The sequence below is a fragment of the Electrona antarctica genome (genome assembly GCF_951216825.1).
Source record: "Electrona antarctica genome assembly, contig: SUPER_2_unloc_1, whole genome shotgun sequence".
NCBI lineage: Eukaryota > Metazoa > Chordata > Actinopteri > Myctophiformes > Myctophidae > Electrona > Electrona antarctica.
In genome coordinates this window covers 121,674-149,508 of record NW_027638779.1, presented here as the reverse complement: position 1 = coordinate 149,508, position 27,835 = coordinate 121,674, and the positions used below count along the sequence as shown (strand labels likewise).

Sequence of the window (27,835 nt, the reverse complement as noted above, 5' to 3'; positions counted from 1 at the left end):
GTCCAAGTCCCTGCGCACGCGCACAGTGCTGCAGTGCATGCTGGGATACAGGCAGGACGAAGGCAGGTCCACAACAATGGCGGCGCATCAACATCCACCAGCCTGGAGCCTCCTTCTCCTTCCCTCTCTCTGCTCCCTGCTCTGTGCCCTCCTGCTCCGGGCGAGGCCGGCCGTCTCTGCCGAGCTGCAGTGGGATGGAGGCGGATACGTGCTGTACTGTCCCTGCATGGGTAAAGAACACAGTAGAGACCCTATTAGGATGCTATCCTACTAGTGACTGTAGTGGAGCTAGCAGCTACATGCTAGTTGCTCTGGGACACAGTAGAGCCCGTATTAGGATCCATATACTCTTAAGGATCCTATCCTACTACTAGCAGCTAGCAGCTACATGCTAGCTGCTCTGGGACACTGTAGAGCCCGTATTAGGATCCTATCCTACTATAGCCCCGAGCTAGCAGCTACATGCTACCTACCAGAGCCATCTAATTACGACATTGAGGGGGCAGAAACCCAGCGCTGTTCATTACATGCAGCCTGAAAAGAAGAGGGACACGCTGGAGTTTGAAATACATTGTTTTCAACGAGGGCGGCGCAAACGAGAGCTATTTTAAGCATGTGTGCAACATGACAACTGTTTTAAAGTATTGCACAGAGACAACTAAGGTCTCTAATGTTTATGTTGTACTATTACTACAAAACAATCTAAAATAAAGGGATTTAAGATCATTAGAGCTGGGCTGTTGCCGCCTGGCTCCAATGCATTTCTGCATGCCTACTTCCAGTCCAGGACATGTCCCAGTTGGTTGTCCCCATTCTCAATAGAAGTCGAGAGCCGCCATTGGACTGAAGCCCCATGAAGTGAACAGAGTTTGTGTAACTCTGTCTTACTCTATGGCTCTGGTAGCTGCAATTTGCAACTTTAGATTTTTTTATAATGGGATGAATCTAGAGTTGCAATACCCTCCATTGACTCCCCACTCATCCAATTTGCGTTTGCGATCTGCTTGTATTAAACAACATTAAACTCACCGACATTGCAGCTCTAGGCCAGGCTTAAATTATCCTTTCAAGTTCCTTTGTGTCATAAAAATCCACCGTAGACATGTTATGAGCTACTTTCTGTCAAGAAATTGTGTGCAGGTGATTCTTTTTCTAAGTGTTGGAGTTTGGAAGCACTATGTGCAAATTCGAAACAGGTGGTACGCAGGGCCGTGGAGTGACTTCGACGAGTGCTTCCAAACTCCAACACTTAGAAAAAGAATCACCTGCAGAGAATGTCTTGACAGAAAGTAGCTCATAACATGTCTACGGGGGATTTTTATGAAACAAAAACTCGGCAAATTGAAAGAGGATAATTCAAGCTTGCCCTTGAGCTTGCAATGTTGGTGAGTTTAACGTTGTTTAAGACAAGCAGATCGCAAAAGCAAATTTGGATGAGTGGGGAGTCAATGGAGGGTATTGCAACTCTAGATTTATCCCATTATAAAAGAAATCTAGAGTTGCAACTTGCGGCTAGCTGTGACTAGTGACGGGAATGCGACTTTATATTCTTTGTGTGTATTGCTGTACTTTCATCCAGCTTCTCAAATAACATGGACTGTAAAAAGGTTCTTAACCAATTTTGGGCAACTTTCTAGTCTCACTCTCAGCAGACCAGTGAGTGAGTCTCCTCCCTTAAGTTTTTAATTTATTGTATTTTTTATTTTATTTCAAGGACCACCCTGTGAAACCCTCCTGTGTTGATTTAATTTGATTTGGAATTTTACAATTTTTGCAGCATGTGTGATATATTAATTAACACAAGAGGTGTTTGTGTGTTATTCCTTCCATGTTGGTCGTCAGGTCGCTTTGGAAACCAGGCCGACCACCTGCTGGGCTCCCTGGCGTTCGCCAAGATGTTGAACCGCACCCTGGCAGTACCTCCCTGGATAGTGTATCGCCACCATGCACCCCCATACACCAACGTACGTATAGAGACATCCATTCACCCCCCATACACCATTCACCCCCCATACACCATTCACCCCCATACACCATTCACCCCCATACACCATTCACCCCCATACACCAACGTACGTATAGAGACATCCATTCACCATTCATTTTTCGACGTGTATAAAGCGTCGCAGTCCCGCCCCCTACCATGGACCAGGAAATTAATCCCAATGCATTTTTCCCATAGACATTTGCAAAAGTATTTATTTAAAGACGGTTACGCCGCGGACAAAGCCAACTCGAGTCGTGACAACTCATGACAACACAAACAATATTTTGGACCAAACAAATAATTACAAAGAAGAAAAACAACAAAGAAAGTGTTGTAGCGTTTTTTTCTTCTTTCTAATTATGTTTTCGGCCCCAAAAATTTGTGTCTGTTGTCATGATTTGTCACGACTCGAGTTGGCTTTGTCCGCGGCGTAAACGTCTTTAAATAAATACTTTCTGAAATGTCTATGAGGAAAATTAACGGAGAATAATTTCCTGGTCCATGGTAGGGGGCGGGACTGCGACGCTCTATAGTGGCAAAAAACGACTTTCTGGCCTTGACAGCCCAGACATCCACACAGACAACTTGAATTTGATTGCACTAAACTTTGTCACTCATTTTGCCACTCACTTTATGTATGTGCATACCCTCTATAACGAATTTGTGCCTCTATTCATTTTCCATCCCCTATTCTGCCCTGTCCTCTTGGTTCTCAGGTCCACGTGCCCTACAGTGAGTTCTATTCTGCCCTGTCCTCTTGGTTCTCAGGTCCACGTGCCCTACAGTGAGTTCTATTCTGCCCTGTCCTCTTGGGTCTCAGGTGTCCCTCCAGTGAGTTCTATTCTGCCCTGTCCTCTCTGTCCTCAGGTCCACGTGCCCTACAGTGAGTTCTATTCTGCCCTGTCCTCTCCGTTCTCAGGTCCACTTGCCCTACAGTGAGTTCTATTCTGCCCTGTCCTCTTGGTTCTCAGGTGTCCCTCCAGTGAGTTCTATTCTGCCCTGTCCTCTCTGTCCTCAGGTCCACGTGCCCTACAGTGAGTTCTATTCTGCCCTGTCCTCTCTGTCCTCAGGTCCACGTGCCCTACAGTGAGTTCTATTCTGCCCTGTCCTCTTGGTTCTCAGGTGTCCCTCCAGTGAGTTCTATTCTGCCCTGTCCTCTCTGTCCTCAGGTCCACGTGCCCTACAGTGAGTTCTATTCTGCCCTGTCCTCTCTGTCCTCAGGTCCACGTGCCCTACAGTGAGTTCTATTCTGCCCTGTCCTCTCCGTTCTCAGGTCCACTTGCCCTACAGTGAGTTCTATTCTGCCCTGTCCTCTCCGTTCTCAGGTCCACGTGCTCTACAGTGAGTCTGTCCTCTCTGTCCTCAGGTACACGTGTCCTACAGTGAGTCTGTCCTCTCTGTCCTCAGGTACACGTGTCCTACAGTGAGTCTGTCCTCTCCGTCCTCAGGTCCACGTGCCCTACAGTGAGTCTGTCCTCTCTGTCCTCAGGTGCACGTGCCCTACAGTGAGTCTGTCCTCTCTGTCCTCAGGTGCACGTGTCCTACAGTGAGTCTGTCCTCTCCGTCCTCAGGTCCACGTGCCCTACAGTGAGTCTGTCCTCTCTGTCCTCAGGTCCACGTGCCCTACAGTGAGTCTGTCCTCTCTGTCCTCAGGTGCACGTGCCCTACAGTGAGTCTGTCCTCTCCGTCCTCAGGTGCACGTGCCCTACAGTGAGTCTGTCCTCTCTGTCCTCAGGTGCACGTGCCCTACAGTGAGTCTGTCCTCTCTGTCCTCAGGTGCACGTGCCCTACAGTGAGTTCTTCCAGCTGGAGGCCCTGTCTGCGTACCATCGTGTGGTCAGCCTGGAGGACTTCATGGAGCAGCTGGCCCCTGAGCGCTGGCCCCCGGGACACAGGACCGCCTACTGCTTTGAGACCACCGCCCACCGCAGCGCAGACAAGAAGTCCTGCCCGATGAAGGTGAGCACAGCAGAATGGGGTATTGGGCAGGGACGTGCACACATGGACATCAAAGGGGGCTTCGAACCCCTGCCCTTTTACCCGTCTGTAAAACAACTGCCCTTTTACCCGTCTGTAAAACAACTGCCCTTTTACCCGTCTGTAAAACAACTGCCCTTTTACTCGTCTGTAAAACAACTGCCCTTTTACCCGTCTGTAAAACAACTGCCCTTTTACCCGTCTGTAAAACAACTGCCCTTTTACCCGTCTGTAAAACAACTGCCCTTTTACCCGTCTGTAAAACAACTGCCCTTTTACCCGTCTGTAAAACAACTGCCCTTTTACCCGTCTGTAAAACAACTGCCCTTTTACCCGTCTGTAAAACAACTGCCCTTTTACCCGTCTGTAAAACAACTGCGCTTTTACCCGTCTGTAAAACAACTGCCCTTTTACCCGTCTGTAAAACAACTGCGCTTTCCAGACCACGAATGCAGCATTTACTACATGGTGAAAGAAATTCAAATGCCAGTCCTTTCCATTCCATGCCGGAAGGAAGGCAGCATTCAGGAGAATTGCTTTTTTTCCGAAGTCTCCTGAACTTGAACACAGCATTTTTGTGTTGAACTAATTTGTTTAGAAATCCATGTCGTACAACCACATCTCCACTAGCTAAAGAGTGCTGGGTTGCGTCCCGAAAATAGCTGATCTACAAGCTCAACAAAATAATGTCTAAATGCTGAATCTGACTGTGGAAATATTGTGGCTCTGCAGAAACTATATGGATATGAGGGTGAAATGTTGCACTCTGCTGGCCAAACACTGTAACCTGACCTGGAAGTAAGGTTCCACTTAGTCTAACAAGACTTGTTGTCTATTGAAGCTCATTCATCATAAACTAATTATGACCAGATTCATGTAGGTCCCTATTTTCCTAAGTTTTGACAAAGGGATATATTTGTATTACATTAATGCAGTGTTACTAGTACTAATTTGGTACATTTAGACTTTTGAACTTCCAAATGCAAGCCTTGCTGAACTCATAGTCTCAAAGTCATACAATTAGTCACACACGTTACCACAGTGAAATTTGTTCTCCGCATTGGACCCATCTCTTGGAGTGAGCTGCAGCCGTGCCGCGCTCAAGAATCATTTGATTAGTTGATTTCCACCAATCACAGGAGCATAACAAGTCGTCGGCATGGCTTATCGTCTCGTTGGCGGCTGTCTTGTGCCATTATGGCTTTTGCACCCAGTTCAAGCAGGCTACGCTTTACGCTAGAGACAGATCATCAATGTACACTACTGGGTATTGTAGTTCTGGTGCTATTTATTTTTCTTTTCATTTCTCTGGGTTTTCCACTGAACTCGGCCCCAGTCAAGAGTGAGTGAAAGCGTATAAAGTGTTCCTAGTAGAGACTAGAGAGCATAGGAGGAAAAAGCTCTTCCGGAACCTCAAGGGTGTCAGAATTATCCCATGGTTACCTCTAGTCCTATAATAAAGATAATACACCCGATACACTGTCAAACTGCACGGTACAGGATCAGATGTATTTAAAGAAGAAGCTTCTTCTTTAAATTCCATTTCATTTGGCGGACACAGATCAATATTTATAATATCACACAGATCAATATTTCTGATCCATTTTCAGGACGGGAACCCGTTTGGTCCATTCTGGGACTATGTGGGCGTGGACTTTGACCAGTCCGTCCTGTTTGGAGGCATTTCCTTCAGCATCTACCACCAGTCCAACTGGATTAAGAAGTGAGTTGGCATTTCCATTACGGTTTTTGAACACTATTTAGCATGACTATAACGTTTATTTTTAGAATGGACTGTAAGCACGGTTCAACCGGCACGATCCGATTTCATCTAGTAAACCGGATTAATTTATTTAAACCGACCGAACCGTTTTGTTTTTAATGTTTAGCGACGGAAGCGGTCGTAGCGCTCACCGCGGTGCTAAAGCTTGACTGCTGCTACTGCAGGCAGTGCTGCCTGCTGTAGCCCACAGAGCGGCCAGGAGCCCAGCACGGTTGTTTTCAATATCATATCTCTCAGATATGGGACGCCTTAACTAACCCATTCTGAACGGGAACCCATTTTGGTGTTTTAAGAATTATGTTATACTTTAGCTATTGGAAAATAGCAGATCTACAAGCGCCACCGAGTGCCGCGCTACCAGCTTGTCGCTCTGCTATTTTAGAAAAATCGTGAAAATGTAGTGCAAATCTTTGAATAAATATTCTTTCAGAGTGTTATTTTCTCAAATCTTTGCTTCTGCGGTGGTCCCTGGAACAACATATTTTCAGATGGGGGTCGGCGGCCAATTACATTACATCATTCTAGGGGTCCTTGACATGAAATAGTTTGAGAACCACTGACATAGAAACATATAGGGTTTTCTGAACACATTTAGAAGACATTAATTTTGTAGAATCAAACTTGGGTCTAAATGTTTTAATACAGTAGACGGGTTGCTCACATCTGGACTGGACACACCAGCGTTGTAGTCATGTTTTAATACATTAGACAGGTTGCTCACATCTGGACGGGACACACCAGATTTTGTAGGCCTCAAGATCAGGTAGATTATAGTTATAGTCACCATGTACACAGTTTTTCAATGTACAAATATTTATTTCCCCAAAAAAAAAACTAGTTAAACAACTAGTCAACTAGCAAAAATGACTTAAGTGAATGCCCTACGATGCGTTGATTGTTTATTGATGGTTAAGTATCAGCAGCATTGTGTTGGCATTTGAGGATGTTTATTGATGGTTAAGTATCAGCAGCATTGTGTTGGCATTTGAGGATGTTTATTGATGGTTAAGTATCAGCAGCATTGTGTTGGCATTTGAGGATGTTTATTGATGGTTAAGTATCAGCAGCGTTGTGTTGGCATTTGATTGTTTATTGATGGTTAAGTATCAGCAGCATTGTGTTGGCATTTGATTGTTTATTGATGGTTAAGTATCAGCAGCATTGTGTTGGCATTTGATTGTTTATTGATGGTTAAGTATCAGCAGCATTGTGTTGGCATTTGATTGTTTATTGATGGTTAAGTATCAGCAGCATTGTGTTGGCATTTGATTGTTTATTGATGGTTAAGTATCAGCAGCGTTGTGTTGGCATTTGATTGTTTATTGATGGTTAAGTATCAGCAGCATTGTGTTGGCATTTGAGGATGTTTATTGATGGTTAAGTATCAGCAGCATTGTGTTGGCATTTGAGGATGTTTATTGATGGTTAAGTATCAGCAGCATTGTGTTGGCATTTGAGGATGTTTATTGATGGTTAAGTATCAGCAGCATTGTGTTGGCATTTGAGGATGTTTATTGATGGTTAAGTATCAGCAGCATTGTGTTGGCATTTGATTGTTTATTGATGGTTAAGTATCAGCAGCATTGTGTTGGCATTTGATTGTTTATTGATGGTTAAGTATCAGCAGCATTGTGTTGGCATTTGATTGTTTATTGATGGTTAAGTATCAGCAGCATTGTGTTGGCATTTGATTGTTTATTGATGGTTAAGTATCAGCAGCATTGTGTTGGCATTTGAGGATGTTTATTGATGGTTAAGTATCAGCAGCATTGTGTTGGCATTTGATTGTTTATTGATGGTTAAGTATCAGCAGCGTTGTGTTGGCATTTGAGGATGTTTATTGATGGTTAAGTATCAGCAGCATTGTGTTGGCATTTGATTGTTTATTGATGGTTAAGTATCAGCAGCATTGTGTTGGCATTTGAGGATGTTTATTGATGGTTAAGTATCAGCAGCATTGTGTTGGCATTTGAGGATGTTTATTGATGGTTAAGTATCAGCAGCGTTGTGTTGGCATTTGAGGATGTTTATTGATGGTTAAGTATCAGCAGCATTGTGTTGGCATTTGAGGATGTTTATTGATGGTTAAGTATCAGCAGCATTGTGTTGGCATTTGAGGATGTTTATTGATGGTTAAGTATCAGCAGCGTTGTGTTGGCATTTGAGGATGTTTATTGATGGTTAAGTATCAGCAGCGTTGTGTTGGCATTTGAGGATGTTTATTGATGGTTAAGTATCAGCAGCGTTGTGTTGGCATTTGATTGTTTATTGATGGTTAAGTATCAGCAGCGTTGTGTTGGCATTTGATTGTTTATTGATGGTTAAGTATCAGCAGCATTGTGTTGGCATTTGAGGATGTTTATTGATGGTTAAGTATCAGCAGCATTGTGTTGGCATTTGAGGATGTTTATTGATGGTTAAGTATCAGCAGCATTGTGTTGGCATTTGAGGATGTTTATTGATGGTTAAGTATCAGCAGCATTGTGTTGGCATTTGAGGATGTTTATTGATGGTTAAGTATCAGCAGCATTGTGTTGGCATTTGATTGTTTATTGATGGTTAAGTATCAGCAGCATTGTGTTGGCATTTGATTGTTTATTGATGGTTAAGTATCAGCAGCATTGTGTTGGCATTTGATTGTTTATTGATGGTTAAGTATCAGCAGCATTGTGTTGGCATTTGATTGTTTATTGATGGTTAAGTATCAGCAGCATTGTGTTGGCATTTGAGGATGTTTATTGATGGTTAAGTATCAGCAGCATTGTGTTGGCATTTGATTGTTTATTGATGGTTAAGTATCAGCAGCGTTGTGTTGGCATTTGAGGATGTTTATTGATGGTTAAGTATCAGCAGCATTGTGTTGGCATTTGATTGTTTATTGATGGTTAAGTATCAGCAGCATTGTGTTGGCATTTGAGGATGTTTATTGATGGTTAAGTATCAGCAGCATTGTGTTGGCATTTGAGGATGTTTATTGATGGTTAAGTATCAGCAGCGTTGTGTTGGCATTTGAGGATGTTTATTGATGGTTAAGTATCAGCAGCATTGTGTTGGCATTTGAGGATGTTTATTGATGGTTAAGTATCAGCAGCATTGTGTTGGCATTTGAGGATGTTTATTGATGGTTAAGTATCAGCAGCGTTGTGTTGGCATTTGAGGATGTTTATTGATGGTTAAGTATCAGCAGCGTTGTGTTGGCATTTGAGGAGGTTTATTGATGGTTAAGTATCAGCAGCATTGTGTTGGCATTTGAGGATGTTTATTGATGGTTAAGTATCAGCAGCATTGTGTTGGCATTTGAGGAGGTTTATTGATGGTTAAGTATCAGCAGCGTTGTGTTGGCATTTGAGGATGTTTATTGATGGTTAAGTATCAGCAGCATTGTGTTGGCATTTGAGGATGTTTATTGATGGTTAAGTATCAGCAGCATTGTGTTGGCATTTGATTGTTTATTGATGGTTAAGTATCAGCAGCATTGTGTTGGCATTTGATTGTTTATTGATGGTTAAGTATCAGCAGCATTGTGTTGGCATTTGATTGTTTATTGATGGTTAAGTATCAGCAGCATTGTGTTGGCATTTGAGGATGTTTATTGATGGTTAAGTATCAGCAGCGTTGTGTTGGCATTTGAGGATGTTTATTGATGGTTAAGTATCAGCAGCGTTGTGTTGGCATTTGATTGTTTATTGATGGTTAAGTATCAGCAGCATTGTGTTGGCATTTGAGGATGTTTATTGATGGTTAAGTATCAGCAGCATTGTGTTGGCATTTGAGGATGTTTATTGATGGTTAAGTATCAGCAGCATTGTGTTGGCATTTGAGGATGTTTATTGATGGTTAAGTATCAGCAGCGTTGTGTTGGCATTTGAGGATGTTTATTGATGGTTAAGTATCAGCAGCATTGTGTTGGCATTTGAGGATGTTTATTGATGGTTAAGTATCAGCAGCGTTGTGTTGGCATTTGAGGATGTTTATTGATGGTTAAGTATCAGCAGCATTGTGTTGGCATTTGAGGATGTTTATTGATGGTTAAGTATCAGCAGCATTGTGTTGGCATTTGAGGATGTTTATTGATGGTTAAGTATCAGCAGCATTGTGTTGGCATTTGAGGATGTTTATTGATGGTTAAGTATCAGCAGCGTTGTGTTGGCATTTGAGGATGTTTATTGATGGTTAAGTATCAGCAGCATTGTGTTGGCATTTGATTGTTTATTGATGGTTAAGTATCAGCAGCATTGTGTTGGCATTTGAGGATGTTTATTGATGGTTAAGTATCAGCAGCATTGTGTTGGCATTTGAGGATGTTTATTGATGGTTAAGTATCAGCAGCGTTGTGTTGGCATTTGAGGATGTTTATTGATGGTTAAGTATCAGCAGCATTGTGTTGGCATTTGATTGTTTATTGATGGTTAAGTATCAGCAGCATTGTGTTGGCATTTGATTGTTTATTGATGGTTAAGTATCAGCAGCATTGTGTTGGCATTTGAGGATGTTTATTGATGGTTAAGTATCAGCAGCATTGTGTTGGCATTTGATTGTTTATTGATGGTTAAGTATCAGCAGCATTGTGTTGGCATTTGAGGATGTTTATTGATGGTTAAGTATCAGCAGCGTTGTGTTGGCATTTGAGGATGTTTATTGATGGTTAAGTATCAGCAGCATTGTGTTGGCATTTGAGGATGTTTATTGATGGTTAAGTATCAGCAGCATTGTGTTGGCATTTGAGGATGTTTATTGATGGTTAAGTATCAGCAGCGTTGTGTTGGCATTTGAGGATGTTTATTGATGGTTAAGTATCAGCAGCATTGTGTTGGCATTTGAGGATGTTTATTGATGGTTAAGTATCAGCAGCATTGTGTTGGCATTTGATTGTTTATTGATGGTTAAGTATCAGCAGCATTGTGTTGGCATTTGAGGATGTTTATTGATGGTTAAGTATCAGCAGCATTGTGTTGGCATTTGAGGATGTTTATTGATGGTTAAGTATCAGCAGCATTGTGTTGGCATTTGAGGATGTTTATTGATGGTTAAGTATCAGCAGCATTGTGTTGGCATTTGAGGATGTTTATTGATGGTTAAGTATCAGCAGCATTGTGTTGGCATTTGAGGATGTTTATTGATGGTTAAGTATCAGCAGCATTGTGTTGGCATTTGATTGTTTATTGATGGTTAAGTATCAGCAGCATTGTGTTGGCATTTGAGGATGTTTATTGATGGTTAAGTATCAGCAGCGTTGTGTTGGCATTTGAGGAGGTTTATTGATGGTTAAGTATCAGCAGCGTTGTGTTGGCATTTGATTGTTTATTGATGGTTAAGTATCAGCAGCATTGTGTTGGCATTTGAGGATGTTTATTGATGGTTAAGTATCAGCAGCGTTGTGTTGGCATTTGAGGAGGTTTATTGATGGTTAAGTATCAGCAGCATTGTGTTGGCATTTGAGGAGGTTTATTGATGGTTAAGTATCAGCAGCGTTGTGTTGGCATTTGAGGATGTTTATTGATGGTTAAGTATCAGCAGCATTGTGTTGGCATTTGAGGATGTTTATTGATGGTTAAGTATCAGCAGCGTTGTGTTGGCATTTGAGGATGTTTATTGATGGTTAAGTATCAGCAGCGTTGTGTTGGCATTTGAGGATGTTTATTGATGGTTAAGTATCAGCAGCATTGTGTTGGCATTTGAGGATGTTTATTGATGGTTAAGTATCAGCAGCATTGTGTTGGCATTTGAGGATGTTTATTGATGGTTAAGTATCAGCAGCATTGTGTTGGCATTTGAGGATGTTTATTGATGGTTAAGTATCAGCAGCATTGTGTTGGCATTTGAGGAGGTTTATTGATGGTTAAGTATCAGCAGCATTGTGTTGGCATTTGAGGATGTTTATTGATGGTTAAGTATCAGCAGCATTGTGTTGGCATTTGAGGATGTTTATTGATGGTTAAGTATCAGCAGCATTGTGTTGGCATTTGAGGAGGTTTATTGATGGTTAAGTATCAGCAGCATTGTGTTGGCATTTGAGGATGTTTATTGATGGTTAAGTATCAGCAGCATTGTGTTGGCATTTGAGGATGTTTATTGATGGTTAAGTATCAGCAGCATTGTGTTGGCATTTGAGGATGTTTATTGATGGTTAAGTATCAGCAGCATTGTGTTGGCATTTGAGGATGTTTATTGATGGTTAAGTATCAGCAGCATTGTGTTGGCATTTGAGGATGTTTATTGATGGTTAAGTATCAGCAGCGTTGTGTTGGCATTTGAGGATGTTTATTGATGGTTAAGTATCAGCAGCATTGTGTTGGCATTTGAGGATGTTTATTGATGGTTAAGTATCAGCAGCATTGTGTTGGCATTTGAGGATGTTTATTGATGGTTAAGTATCAGCAGCATTGTGTTGGCATTTGAGGATGTTTATTGATGGTTAAGTATCAGCAGCGTTGTGTTGGCATTTGAGGAGGTTTGCAGTTGGTTTTCACCTCCATTTGCACTCACTGAGAAGTTTGAGAACATTTGTTTTAATTGACAAATGTTGAAAACAGTTTGTAAGAAAAGAGTACAGTTTAATACAAATAAAATGCTTAAATAATTGAGCCCAAGAAGGCAAGAAAACACTATGGCTTGTTCCCATTTGTGTGAGCGTTGAAAAATAAAGACAAATGTGTGAAATGTGTCACTCTGTTGTCCAAATGATGGTGTTTACACGAGAATCCAACATGAATCATAGATAATATGGTCACAGCTATGGGGGAAAAACCCCAAAATGACTCAAGTGCGCCCTCAAGTGGTCAAAAACCATTTAGTCGTTTTTTTTTTAATGAATATCAAACTATTGTTTTTTCAAACCATCACATGCTTAACCCATTTAGACGCTTCTTCTAAATGTCTTCTAAATAATGACAGTTTTCTGGAAAAAGGCCTATGTTTCTATATCAGTGGTGCTCAAACTATTTCATGTCAAGAACCCCCAAATATTGTATGTAATTGGCCGCCGACCCCTATCTGAAAATATATTGTTCCAGTGACCCCTCCCAGAAGCAAAGATTTGAGTTAAAAACGTTAGCTCTGAAAGAATATATTCAAAGATGTGCGCCACATTTTTGCAATTTAAAAAAAAATAACAAGCTGAAAAATAGCAGATGTGCCGCGCTACGAGCTTGTAGATCTGCTATTTTTCAATAGCTAAAGTATAACATAATGCTTAAAACCCCAAAAGTACAAAATGTGTTAATGGACTGTCTATGCATTTTATCAAGTCTGAATTTCTGCACATTTCACCTCTAATATGATGTAACATCCCCTCCCTGCTCTAACAGGTTCCCCCCAGCTGAGCACCCGGTCCTGGCCATGCCCGGAGCCCCGGCTCAGTTCCCGGTGCTGGAGGAGCATGTGGGGCTGCAGCGCTACGTGGTGTGGTCAGACAGCATGGTCAAGGAAGGGGAGGAGAAGATCGCTGCCCTGCTGACCAGGCCATACGTGGGCATCCACCTACGCATCGGCATTGACTGGGTGAGAAGATGATGATGATAATAATTAGGGATGCACCGAAAATTCGGCCACCGAAAATATTCGGCCGAAAATGGCTAAAAAAATCATTTTCGGCCTATTCGGTTTCGGCTCAAATAGGCCGAACAAATATCACCGAATAGTCAAAAATAGAGCCCGACCGATCCTACAGTCCATCCTGCACATATCACTCTCTCGGTCCTGCACCGCTGTACTGGAGAAGTATATCACTCTGTCCGGTGCGCAGCGCAACTACCCCCCCCCCCCCCCCCCCATACACACGACACACCTCTCTAGTCTCTGAGAGAGAGAGAGAGAGAGAAAAAAAAACTCCTTACTCCTTGATTGTCTTACTAACCGTTGTCTCAAATTGACCAGCAAAACTATAATCCTTGTGTGAGTGAGTGTCCTTGTTCCAAATTGATTGGAAGTCATGTGCATATTGGTTGCCAGCAGGCACGTGGCAGCAGCAGCAGCTAAGGGTTAGGGTTAAACCCTAACCCTAAGTCATGTGCATATTGGTTGCCAGCAGCACGTGGCAGCAGCAGCTAACGCCAGGGCTCCACCGGACACGTTGCGTCTCCGTCGTGTGCGTCAAAAAACGCACCGGTTCAATTTTAATGCACGCGTCGCGTCTCCATCAACGCAACGCAACGCGGGCAGTGGAGCCACCCTTCATTGATTAAAAAGGGAACATTCCCTGGCGGTGGCGGAGACGCGACGCTGACGCGACGCTGACGCGCCCGGTGGAGCCCTGGTGTAAGACGGTGAACCTGTACATTTCACCCTAAAACTTGACCGCATAGGCAATCGCCATTAATTAATGACAGCTGTGAGCCTGTGTGTGACTGTCACTGTGTGTGGGGCAGGCTAATCCTTCCTTATAGAGCGTCGCAGTCCCGCCCCTACCATGGACCAGGAAATGATTCTCTGTTCATTTTCCTCATAGACATTTCAGAAAGTATTTATTTAAAGACGTTTACGCCGCGGACAAAGCCAACTCGAGTCGTGACAAATCATGACAACAAACACAATTTTTTTTGGGCCGAACAAATAATTAGAAAGAAGAAAAAAACACTTTGTTGTTTTTCTTCTTTGTAATTATTTGTTTGGTCCAAAATATTGTTTGTGTTGTCATGAGTTGTCACGACTCTAGTTGGCTTTGTCCGCGGCGTAACCGTCTTTAAATAAATACTTTCTGAAATGTCTATGAGGAAAAATGAATTGGGATTAATTTCCTGGTCCCTGGTAGGGGGCGGGACTGCGACGCTCTATAGTGAGGGACTACAGGGAGCAGGGACAACTATTATATTTTACATCCTCAACATTGAGGTGTGCTAATACTACAGATTATAATATCAATATTATTATTATTATTATTTATTTTTAACATTGAAAACCTATTTACATCACATGGTTAATTATTATTATTATTATTATGTACCCCTAAAGTGGTACATAATAATAATAATAATAATTAACCATAGTAAAGGTTACCATTTCTATAAGGTTTACAGGTTAAACCACAAAACCCCCTCATTGAATTTAAATGTATAAAAGGCATTTGTACATTATTTGCTATTTAGAGATATGCTGTGTATTCCAGCCTTGTGTATTTCAGCCACAACAAACAATATTAATAGTATGACTGCTCTATTATTTGACGCCTATCCTACATACAAAAAAAATCACACTTGTGTGAAGTGAGGGGCGCTAATATATTAAAGTCTAACTCATGTTGATTAGGTGATGTAATGGTGATTATGATGTCTATTTGCTCAGACCAGACACTATGACATAAAATTGTCAATGAGAATTAAATATTTTTGTAGGACGGAAATCTACACTAATAGCTGAATATAGGAGGGCATATATTTTGAAAAAAATGCCTTATGTGCCAAAACATTTTATTTAAATGTATTTAATGTATTCTATTGTTAACTTGAATTAAAAAAAACTTATTTTGAAGTTTAGAAGTTTTTAAAATGTATTTTTTATTATTTTAATTGATTACTAAACATCGGTCCAAAACATCGGCATCGTATCGGCATCGGTGGTGTAGGTCTCCATTGTCTGGAATTTTAATGTATGCAATGAATTCATTCAAAAGTGCTGAATAAATGTTTTATGGACCCATAAGTGTTTATTATTTAAGTTACGTTTTGCCATAATCATGTCTTTTGCCATAATCGGGTAGCTTTACAACAAAGATGTATTCGGCTATTCGGTATTCGGTTTCGGCCAACTGTTTCCTGTATTCGGTATTCGGTTTCGGCCAAGAATTTCCCTTTCGGTGCATCCCTAATAATAATTCTAACCCATTTAGACCTGAGGATGATTCTACAAAATGTCTTCTAAATCCTGACAGTTTTCTCTAAAACCCTATGTTTTCTATATCGGTGGTTCTCAAAATATTTCATGTCAAGGAGCCACAGAATTATTTAAATTATTTAAATTATTAAAAAAAAAAAAAAAGTCTAGCACCAAAAGGACATTGCTGACATTGGTCACACAACAGTTCAACACGAAAAGGCCTTTCTGAAATAAGACCGTCTTCAGCGGTGCTGCCGAGCAGAAGGCCCGGTCCCCCGGACCCCGCCATGGGGCGTAGATTGGTACCGAGCAGAAGGCCCGGTCCCCCGGACCCAGCCATGGGGCGTTGATTGGTACCGAGCAGAAGGCCCGGTCCCCCGGACCCCGCCATGGGGCGTAGATTGGTACCGAGCAGAAGGCCCGGTCCCCCGGACCCCGCCATAGGGCGTTGATTGGTACCGAGCAGAAGGCCCGGTCCCCCGGACCCCACCATGGGGCGTTGATTGGTACCGAGCAGAAGGCCCTGTCCCCCGGAGTCCCGGACCCCGCCATGGGGCGTAGATTGGTACCGAGCAGAAGGCCCGGTCCCCCGGACCCCACCATGGGGCGTAGATTGGTACCGAGCAGAAGGCCCGGTCCCCCGGACCCCGCCATGGGGCGTTGATTGGTACCGAGCAGAAGGCCCGGTCCCCCGGACCCCGCCATGGGGCGTAGATTGGTACCGAGCAGAAGGCCCGGTCCCCCGGACCCCACCATGGGGCGTAGATTGGTATTTGGAAACCTCGAGTAGGAATTTCTTTGCCGATCTGAGAGTGTGGGTGGAGGTTGTTTTTTCTTCTATTTACCCAGGGTAGTAGCTGAGCACAAGTACTCATTTTCAGCAACGCCCTGCACATAGAAACACACAGACAGACACATTCAAATCTGACTCAGTCTTATGCTGTTGGCCACTAAGCAGCTCCACTGGAGCAGTTGGGGGTTCAGTGCCTTGCTCAAGGGCACTTCAGCGGTGTTGGGTGTGTTCCCGACCCAGCTTTTTCCTGCCCGTCTGGGGAATCGAACCGGCAACCTTTTCAGCAACAAGGGCGCTCCTCTAACCCTTAGGCCAGCGCTGCGGTTTCTGGAGGGTTAATTGTCTCCACCAGGCCGAAGGCGTTTTGCACTCCGTCCGTGTGTGTGTGTGTCCGTCCGTCCGTCCGTCCTTCCGTCCGTCCGACCGTCCTTCCTTCCTTCCGTCCGTCTTTTACCAGCTAATCTCCGGCACCGTTAACCCGGTCAATGCCAAACTTTGCACACACACTCCCTGGATGCCAACGATGAACCTCTGCCCCGCCTTTTCCAGAACGGCCTGTTATAGCGCCACCATGAGGCAGCTTTTCACATTGTTTACCTAAAACTGCACCGATCTGCGTGAAACGTTGCATGCACACTCCCTAGAGGCCAAGGACAAACCTTTGACCTGCATTTTCCACATCTGCCTTTTATAGCGCCACCAGGAGGCCGAATTTTGTAAAACACATTTTTGGAACAAAATGCCTCAAATCATCCAATTGCCATCAAAGGCAAACATATTACTTATTTATATTACTCCTAAACATTTTGCCAAACATCTCACACAGTCCTATCCTCCTGGTGGAGACCTGTGCCCAGAAGGGCACTTTTTCTAGTTCGTTTCTGGATTAAGGGCGTCTGCTAAATGCCTACATTGTAGGTAGGGAGGGGCATTTCCTACATTGTAGGGGGAGGGGCATTTCTGCAAGCTTGGCCACAAACACACAAATGCAAAATGCTTTTCATCCATTTTACTCCACCCTCCTTTCCCTGATGGATCACTCACTCACTCAGTCACTCAAACCCATTCACGTTCACATGCACACCATGTCTTCAGAACAGTGGATTTCAACCCTTTTCATATCGAGGACCATTATTTATTCAGCATTTGAGCCACGGAACCACCATTTGATGACATTTAGCCTCTCAGACCCATCTGAGCCACGGACCACCATTTGATGACATTTAGCCTCTCAGACCCATCTGAGCCACGGAACCACCATTTGATGACATTTAGCCTCTCAGACCCATCTGAGCCACGGACCACCATTTGATGACATTTAGCCGAGTCTCAGACCCAAAGCGTATGTGGTCGTTGGACAAGATCTTGTCCACAGTTCCATGCTGTGTTGATGTTGGCACCATTAGGAGAGATAACAGGCTGTGTTGATGTTGGCACCATTAGGAGAGACAACAGGCTGTATTGATGTTGGCACCATTAGGAGAGATAACAGGCTGTGTTGATGTTGGTACCATTAGGAGAGATAACATGCTGTGTTGATGTTGGCACCATTAGGAGAGATAACAGGCTGTATTGATGTTGGTACCATTAGGAGAGATAACAGGCTGTGTTGATTTTGGCACCATTAGGAGAGATAACATGCTGTGTTGATGTTGGTACCATTAGGAGAGATAACAGGCTGTGTTGATGTTGGCACCATTAGGAGAGATAACATCCTGTGTTGATGTTGGTACCATTAGGAGAGATAACAGGCTGTGTTGATGTTGGCACCATTAGGAGAGATAACATGCTGTGTTGATGTTGGTACCATTAGGAGAGATAACAGGTTGTATTGATGTTGGCACCATTAGGAGAGATAACAGGCTGTGTTGATGTTGTCACCATTAGGAGAGACAACAGGCTGTATTGATGTTGGCACCATTAGGAGAGATAACATGCTGTGTTGATGTTGGCACCATTAGGAGAGATAACAGGCTGTGTTGATGTTGGTACCATTAGGAGAGATAACAGGCTGTGTTGATGTTGGCACCATTAGGAGAGATAACATGCTGTGTTGATGTTGGTACCATTAGGAGAGATAACAGGTTGTATTGATGTTGGCACCATTAGGAGAGATAACATGCTGTGTTGATGTTGTCACCATTAGGAGAGACAACAGGCTGTGTTGATGTTGGCACCATTAGGAGAGATAACATGCTGTGTTGATGTTGGCACCATTAGGAGAGAACATGCTGTGTTGATGTTGGTACCATTAGGAGAGATAACATGCTGTGTTGATGTTGGCACCATTAGGCGAGATAACATGCTGTGTTGATGTTGGCACCATTAGGAGAGATAACATGCTGTGTTGATGTTGGCACCATTAGGAGAGATAACATGCTGTGTTGATGTTGGCACCATTAGGAGAGATAACATGCTGTGTTGATGTTGGCACCATTAGGAGAGATAACATGCTGTGTTGATGTTGGCACCATTAGGAGAGATAACATGCTGTGTTGATGTTGGCACCATTAGGAGAGATAACAGGCTGTATTGATGTTGGCACCATTAGGAGAGATAACATGCTGTGTTGATGTTGGCACCATTAGGAGAGATAACATGCTGTGTTGATGTTGGTACCATTAGGAGAGATAACATGCTGTGTTGATGTTGGTACCATTAGGAGAGATAACATGCTGTGTTGATGTTGGTACCATTAGGAGAGATAACGGGCTGTATTGATGTTGGTACCATTAGGAGAGATAACAGGCTGTGTTGATGTTGGTACCATTAGGAGAGATAACATGCTGTGTTGATGTTGGCACCATTAGCAGAGATAACAGGCTGTGTTGATGTTGGCACCATTAGGAGAGATAACGGGCAAACGTTGGAGATCTATAAGGGTCCGTTTGGTTACCAACTCTCCATCATTTAGCTGCCCTTTTGGTGTTTTAACTAAGCATTATGTTATACTTTAGCTCTTGAAAAATAGCAGATCTACAAGCTCATAGCGCGGCACCGAGTGGCGCGCTACGAGCTTGTAGATCTGCTACTTTTGAAAAATCGTAAAAATGCGGCACAAATCTTTTTTTTATTTCGACGTCGGCCTAAATGGGTCAAAGAATACATTTGATTCTCCATTTCTCCCCCCCCCCCGCCCCCCCCCCCCCCGCCCCGCCCCGCCCCGCAGCAAAACGCCTGCAAGATGCTCCAGAGCGGCGAGACGGGTCCCCACTTCATGGCGTCGCCCCAGTGCGTGGGCCACAACCGCCAGACGGCGCTGCCTCTCACCATGACCATGTGTCTGCCCGACCTGGCCGAGATCCGCCGGGCCGTCAGGCTGTGGGTGAGGAAGATGTCGGCGCGCTCCGTGTTCATCGCCACGGACTCCGAGTCCCACAACAAGGACATCGACAGGATCTTCAAGGGCAAGGTAAGGTTCACTTTGAGTGACAGGATCTTCAAGGGCAAGGTAAGGTTCACTTTGAGTGACAGGTAAGGTTCACTTTGAGTGACAGCACATTTTTGGTTTTGGTCCTAGTCCTCTTGAATAGTTCATTTAGTTTTAGTCACATTTTAGTCACCTGGAATGTCTTAGTGTTAGTCTAGTTTCAGTCGACTAAATATCATACGATTTTAGTCGGGCCTTGATGCCGTCGTAATGAGTGATTTTACACTTGCTGAAAATAGCAGATCTACAAGCTCACAACGCGTCGCGCTGAGACACGTTGTGAGCTTGTAGATCGGCTATTTTCAGCATGCAACCAAGTGTAAAATGACTTATACTGGATCTCTTGTCCACTAGTCCCTTCCTAACATTTTACTCAATTGTCAATATATTTAGTCTTAGTTTTAAGTCATCGTTGCATAGTTTTCAATGTAGTTTTTGTCAGTGAATAAAGGTAGTCGACGAACATTATTCGTCTTAGTTTTAGTCGACGAAAACAACACTGCTTCGCCGCCTCTTTCAAAATCAATTATAAAGATTATAAAAGTAGCCACAGCTTTAATTGGAACCTGAGATGGAAAGGTGAGCTGAACTGAAAGGTGAGCTGAACTGAAAGGTGAGCTGAACTGACATTTAGACCTCTGACCTCTGACCTGGAAAGGTGAGCTGAACTGACATTTAGACCTCTGACCTCGCTCTGACCTGAGATGGAAAGGTGAGCTGAACTGACATTTAGCAGCACGACAGGTTTTGTGACTGTTATATTTGCTTAGTACATGGCTTGTACTAGGCTTGATTCTGATTGGTCAATCGCTTAATTCAGCTGTGAGTTATCTCATCATAATGACCTGTATAACAGACCGCTGCCTAATCAAACCCTCTCAGCACCAGCTGCGCCCGCTTGATTTACTGCTGTTTCCAAAATGACAGCCATGTAAACACACACACACTAGTGACACACAATGTCATTTACAGCTAAATATTTGATCAACTCACTTCCTTGTTTTCTGACAGTGCTCCAGCCCTGTAGCCAGCGCGAACTTATGGAATATTTTTTGTTGTTGTTTTGGGTCAATGTATTAATTTATGTTGGGTAGCGATGGAATAAGTGGAATAATATCTGGCTAGGTGGTCGTTGTCGGGAGATAATTCAGATAATTTAAACTCCCTGTCTGTGAATGATCTCCCGACAACGACCACCTAGCCAGATATTATCCCTTACATAGTGACCACAGAACACTGATCTACGTGGTGGTGAAAAGGAGAACCCCCTTCCTGCTAATAGGCTAGCGTTGTTCTAGTTAACTTGAATGAAATGACAAAAAAATAGAATTGGAAAAAGCATTTTAGGGGGGGGGGGGCGTCCGCTGGCCTAGCGGCCCAGGCGCATATCACATAGACTCATGCCTGACAGTGTGTTGCGGGTTCGAGTCCTGATCCCGACGAGTCGACCTTTGCTGCGTGTCATTCCCAGTCTCTCTCTCACTGTTTCCTGTCTCTCTCTCCACGTTGTCCTATCAATAAAAGGCAGAAAAGACCCCACAAATAGAGAAAAGAAAGAAAAAACATTGTATTGTAGTTAACTGGAATAAAAATGTTCTTTGTCACTATTTCATATGCAAGTAGTCTTATCTACCAATGTATTAGCTGTGCCCGTTTTTGGCTGTGGATACATTTTTCTTTATTACACAAGTTTTGTTTACTTTTTGAATCTCAAGTCTCATATTTTATTATACTATAAATGTGAAAATTGTCTACCTGCGTACATTAGTTGACATGGCAACAAGCAGCCAGTTTGTCAGATGTAGTTCTGGATCTTTTCTCTATTGTGCGGCTCAGGGAGAAATGATCCGTGGGGCCGTGGCCCAGGGGCCCTTGGCTCTCAGGGGCCCTTGGCTCTCAGGGGCCCTTGGCCCTCAGGGGCCCTTCGGGGAAATTGGACCGTGAGGTACTAGGTTTGACACCATGAAAAGGGCGTCTGGGGCCCTTCATTGACAAATGAGTTTGTTAAATTCAGGTCAAAAAGATGATAAAAACACAAATGTTGTGCACATGCGTGCTATGGGGGCCCTGCAAGAATCCCCGGCTCAGGGGCCCTGGTGGGGGTTAATCTGGCCCTGGTGGGGGTTAATCTGGCCCTGGTGGGGGTTAATCTGGCCCTGGTGGGGCTCAGGGGGCCTGGTGGGGGTTAATCTGGCCCTGGTGGGGCTCAGGGGGCCTGGTGGGGGTTAATCTGGCCCTGGTGCGGCTCAGGGGGCCTGGTGGGGGTTAATCTGGCCCTGGTGGGGCTCAGGGGGCCTGGTGGGGGTTAATCTGGCCCTGGTGGGGCTCAGGGGGCCTGGTGGGGGTTAATCTGGCCCTGGTGCGGCTCAGGGGGCCTGGTGGGGGTTAATCTGGCCCTGGTGCGGCTCAGGGGGCCTGGTGGGGGTTAATCTGGCCCTGGTGGGGCTCAGGGGCCCTGGTGGGGGTTAATCTGGCCCTGGTGCGGCTCAGGGGGCCTGGTGGGGGTTAATCTGGCCCTGGTGGGGCTCAGGGGGCCTGGTGGGGGTTAATCTGGCCCTGGTGCGGCTCAGGGGGCCTGGTGGGGGTTAATCTGGCCCTGGTGGGGCTCAGGGGCCCTGGTGGGGGTTAATCTGGCCCTGGTGGGGCTCAGGGGGCCTGGTGGGGGTTAATCTGGCCCTGGTGGGGCTCAGGGGGCCTGGTGGGGGTTAATCTGGCCCTGGTGGGGCTCAGGGGGCCTGGTGGGGGTTAATCTGGCCCTGGTGCGGCTCAGGGGGCCTGGTGGGGGTTAATCTGGCCCTGGTGCGGCTCAGGGGGCCTGGTGGGGGTTAATCTGGCCCTGGTGCGGCTTGACCACTAAGCACCGCATTGTGATTTTGCAGCTTCGTTCACAAACTGCACGCCTAGTAACAAACACATTGATTGCCTTTTGTAGAACCCTATTTGGTCTTAAAGGTAGGGTCAGTGATATTTATTTTAAATAAAAATGTATTACAAATACAAAAATATCACTTACCCTAAATATCACTAAATATCACTTACCCTAAATATCACTAAATATCACTTACCCTAAATATCACTAAATATCACTTCCCCTAAATATCACTAAATATCACTTACCCTAAATATCACTAAATATCACTTACCCTAAATATCACTAAATATCACTTACCCTAAATATCACTAAATATCACTTACCCTAAATATCACTAAATATCACTTCCCCTAAATATCACTAAATATCACTTACCCTAAATATCACTAAATATCACTTACCCTAAATATCACTAAATATCACTTACCCTAAATATCACTAAATATCACTTCCCCTAAATATCACTAAATATCACTTACCCTAAATATCACTAAATATCACTTACCCTAAATATCACTAAATATCACTTACCCTAAATATCACTAAATATCACTTACCCTAAATATCACTAAATATCACTTACCCTAAATATCACTAAATATCACTTACCCTAAATATCACTAAATATCACTTACCCTAAATATCACTAAATATCACTTACCCTAAATATCACTAAATATCACTTCCCCTACAGTTTATCATATCTGTGCATACTTGTTTTTATTGTTTTTAACCCATTAAGACCGGGAACGCATCTGTGTCTCCTTATGGTTTTTAACCATTTTAACCATTACTTTTACACTTTAGCTGTTGAAAAATAGCACAAGCTTGTAGATCTGCTATTTAAAAAACATCTTTGAATATATATTCTTTCACAGTGAACATTTTTTTTTTTAAAGATATTTTTTTGCGGCTTACGCCTTTTATTGGTTTTTGAAGGGGCTGACAGGAAACGGGAGAGAGATGGGGGAAGACATGCAGTAAAGGCCGTGTCGGGCTCGGGAGTTGAACCCGCGGCACACTGCGACTGGATTACCAGTCGGGTGCCCAGACGGTTACGCCACCGCCTGGGCACAGTGAACATTTTTAACTCAAATCTTTGCTTCTGGGGAAGTCCCTGGAACAACATATTTTGAGATGGCGGTCGGCGGCCAAATTCATATCATTCTGGGGTTCCTTGACAATGAGAACTTGACACAGAAACATAGGTTTTTCAGAAAACCATTAGGATTTAGAAGCATTTTTTATTTTTACACCCCTGTGTCAATTATCTAATGTGATCCTGGGCTCTACACACCCTCCGCCAACCTAGTCCCCATATATGGGGGACATGGGGAGGGCAACGGACTTGAACTCATGCTTCCTTCAAGCCTGAGTGTCCAAGTTGCTCCTTTACACCTGACAGGGGGGAGTTTCCCTGGTTGGACGTAGCGGGTGGAAGGAACACGTTATTCCAACCAGTTCCTTTCCCCTCCATCAGGCGCCCTGGCTGGCCAGGGGGAGGCCTTTTTTTTAAGAATCAGCCTCAGGTCTAAATGGGTTAAATGCTGCTCATAGGATTGTAACATTCTGTCCATGTCAACGTGTCTCCTCCTCCAGGTGAAGGTGGTGAACCTGCGCTCGGACTCGGCCCAGATGGACCTGTACGTGCTCGGCCAGGCCGACCACTTCGTGGGCAACTGTGTGTCTTCGTTCTCTGCCTTCGTGAAGAGAGAGCGGGACGTGCACGGACGCCCCTCCTCCTTCTTTGGCATGGACAAGCCTGGGAAGGTCAACACGAGGGAGGAGCTCTGATCAGAAGGTCACCACGAGGGAGGAGCTCTGATCAGAAGGTCAACACGAGGGAGGAGCTCTGATCACAACGTTTTTAGATCAGGGCGGCGTTCGTTGTATCTCAAAGGCAGTGTTTTTCCCCGCTAGAATTGTACAGGCCTGTTGTGCCGACCGCCATGCCAACTCATACCTTTTTGAGCAGATTGTTTTTTCTTTGTCAACATTAACGCCAGTACGCCTTTCAATTTATTTGTAAAGGTATGAGTGGGCGAGGCTCTGTGCAGCGGAGCTCTGTTCTGAAACAGACCTGGCACAGAGAAGACTGTGCACATCTCAATGGCTATATTCAAGGCCAGGTTCTGGATGGCAAACATCAAGGAAGAGAAAGAACATCCGCACACCAGTTTATAGAGCTCCGAGACTTACTTTATTTAGAGGCAACACATTGCTAACGTTTTAAGTCTCTGAGCTCTACGAACTAGTGTGAGGATGTTCTTTCTCTAACCCTGAAACAGACGTGGGCACAGTCTGTCGTTACTCTTTGATCTTTCCTGGTGAAACGGTTCAATGCCAGACTTCTACTGAGTGAGAGCTGTGAACCGGACGGTTGCCGTTCAACGGCATTATGCATATTTACCCCCCGACTGTGACTGCAACAAACATGACGTGGATTTTATAGAGTGTGGAACCTCAACGCACCTCAACAGTGGGTGCAGGGACAATAAGGCCATGATGGAAGGAGGTATAGGGCCACCTCAACAGTGGGTTCAGGGACAATAAGGTCATGATAGAAGGAGGTACAGGGCCCACAACATTATTTTGGTTACAGAGTCACTTTATTGAATTAACAAACGGCAATGTTTCGATCTTGATAGATCTTCGCCAGCAAGATCGAAACGTTGTCGTTTGTTAATTCAATAAAGTAAGTCTTTACCAAAAGAATGTTGTGCGAACCTTTCCCCATAGATATAGATTGTCTTATTTGTATGTAATAAATAGAGCTTTGTTACAAGTCTTGAACACTGACCACCTGACGATGCTCCATCCATTCCAACCATGCCAGTAATGCCGGCAGGCCTGAAAATAATTATTGGGGGAAACGCCATCAACATGGTTTATCTCTAGAATGATGTTTCTCAACCTGCGAGTCGGGACCCAGAAGTTGGGCCACACAAGTTGTCTTCAGGATTGTGGACCGACGGGACCAAAGTGAACACCGTCCATCTATAAACGTACAACATGTTGCTTTGGGATGCTTTTGTTTTGAACTATTACAACATTCCCCAAAATACGAGACACCAAGATAAAAGTATCTGGTCTTGGTTTAACGTTAGTACGGGAACCCCTTTTGGTGTTTATAGCATTATGTTATACTTTAGCTATTGAAGAATAGCAGATCTACAAGCTCGTAGCGCGGCACTTGGTGCCGCACTACGAGCTTGTAGATCTGCTATTTTTGAAAAAAATGTGAATGTGGCGCAAAACTTTGAATATATAATCTTTCACAGTGAACGTTTTTAACTCATATCTTTGCCTCTGGGGGGTCCCTGAAACAACATATTTTCAGATGGGGGGTCGGCGGCCACATACAGATAATTCTGGGGGTCCAAGGTTGAGCACCACTGCCATAGAAACAGGGTTTTTCATAAAACTGTCAGGATTTAGAAGAGTTTATTTTTTTAGAATCGTCCTCGGGTCTAAATGTGGTAATTGTCAATCTAGTCTGCATGGTACCAGCTCCATCTAGTCTACATGGTACCAGCTCCATCTAGTCTACATGGTACCAGCTCCATCTAGTCTACATGGTACCAGCTCCATCTAGTCTGCATGGTACCAGCTCCATCTAGTCTGCATGGTACCAGCTCCATCTAGTCTACATGGTACCAGCTCCATCTAGTCTACATGGTACCAGCTCCATCTAGTCTACATGGTACCAGCTCCATCTAGTCTGCATGGTACCAGCTCCATCTAGTCTACATGGTACCAGCTCAATCTAGTCTACATGGTACCAGCTCAATCTAGTCTACATGGTACCAGCTCCATCTAGTCTACATGGTACCAGCTCCATCTAGTCTGCATGGTACCAGCTCCATCTAGTCTGCATGGTACCAGCTCCATCTAGTCTACACGGTACCAGCTCAATCTAGTCTACATGGTACCAGCTCCATCTAGTCTACATGGTACCAGCTCAATCTAGTCTACATGGTACCAGCTCCATCTAGTCTACATGGTACCAGCTCCATCTAGTCTACATGGTACCAGCTCCATCTAGTCTACATGGTACCAGCTCCATCTAGTCTACATGGTACCAGCTCAATCTAGTCTACATGGTACCAGCTCAATCTAGTCTACATGGTACCAGCTCCATCTAGTCTACATGGTACCAGCTCCACTGCCGATACTACGCACCCCTTCAAGGTGACGTCCAAGCCTCGGCGTAGCAGAATGTTTAAAGGAGTATTCCATACTGAATGTTTAAAGGAGTATTCCATACTGAATGTTTAAAGGAGTATTCCATACTGAAAGGCTTTCTTACCATTCTTTGTAGTCGTTACGTCCCCACCAAAGAGGTCCAGGTGTTATTTTGTGCAAAAGCTCCTTATTGACTATTTCCCCTACCATAAGCCCTAAATGAATTGCATTGAATTGAATGGGAATTGAATGGGGCTATGGGGTGTGTTATTTTTATATATATCCTCTCTTCATAATGTAAATAATATCCCAAGCGGCACACTTTACTACTTATTTCGATGAAAATAAGCGAATTAACACCCCATAGCCCCATTCTATTCCCATTCAATGCAATTCATTGAGGGCTTATGGTAGGGGAAATAGCCAATAAGGAGTTTTTGCACAAAATAACACCTGGACCTCTTTGTTGGGGACGTAACGACTACAAAGAAAGGTAAGACAGCCTTTTAGTATGGAATTCTCCTTTAAAGAACAATAGCGACGTGTCTGGAACATGGAAACGATCTTTATTTCGCCTGTCAGTCCAACACACGTTTCTGATGATGGTGTTTTAGGTGATAAATAGGCCGTGCAATTCTTTTGTTTCACTGGCTAATTGATTTGTTACACTTGGTTAATTTATACATTTGACAGTATTCAAAGATCTACAAGTATTACATTGTAATAAGTGATTAAAAACCAGGAAATGTTAACACTTTTGCATGACATTAAAATATGCCAAATAGCAAAATCTATTAGTTCTGTCAAAAATAATGGATTCTACAATGCAATGCAGCAAAGGGACATAATTGATAATCGAAGCTTAAATATAATTCAATTATAATACTGTATATAATATAATTCTAAATAAATCATGATATCTCACTGCTTGTATTGACAAAACATTTGCCATGTGTTTAATATAGAAAAGTGTGCTGCATTGCATCGTAGAATCATAT

General features: G+C 43.8%; 1 protein-coding gene across 4 annotated transcripts; it reads left to right on the top strand.

The window, feature by feature from the left end:
- pofut1 (protein O-fucosyltransferase 1) lies at window positions 1-27,678 on the top strand. Of its 4 annotated transcripts, none has more exons than XR_013789365.1 (9): window positions 1-230; window positions 1,843-1,964; window positions 3,764-3,946; window positions 5,575-5,687; window positions 13,055-13,247; window positions 19,520-19,762; window positions 24,252-25,167; window positions 25,223-25,792; window positions 25,864-27,678. XR_013789365.1 is itself a non-coding variant. In XM_079531550.1 (7 exons), exons 1-7 carry the CDS (start codon window positions 38-40, stop codon window positions 24,444-24,446), a joined length of 1,242 nt encoding a protein of 413 aa, XP_079387676.1. In that variant the 5' UTR covers window positions 1-37; the 3' UTR covers window positions 24,447-25,837. The 4 variants fall into 4 exon arrangements, 1 of the variants encoding a protein (XP_079387676.1); XR_013789366.1 differs by having other exon boundaries at window positions 24,252-25,792; window positions 25,864-26,755; window positions 26,798-27,675; XR_013789367.1 differs by having other exon boundaries at window positions 24,252-25,792; window positions 25,864-27,675.
- The last annotated feature ends 157 nt before the right edge of the window (window positions 27,679-27,835 follow it).

Excerpts from the sequence above, each read along its gene's own strand:
- pofut1 (XM_079531550.1), top strand. The coding sequence starts at position 38 with ATGCTGGGATACAGGCAGGACGAAGGCAGGTCCACAACAATGGCGGCG. Across the intron at positions 3,947-5,574 it reads AGAAGTCCTGCCCGATGAAG|GACGGGAACCCGTTTGGTCC; the intron begins GTGAGCACAGCA and ends ATCCATTTTCAG. Across the intron at positions 5,688-13,054 it reads CAGTCCAACTGGATTAAGAA|GTTCCCCCCAGCTGAGCACC; the intron begins GTGAGTTGGCAT and ends CTGCTCTAACAG.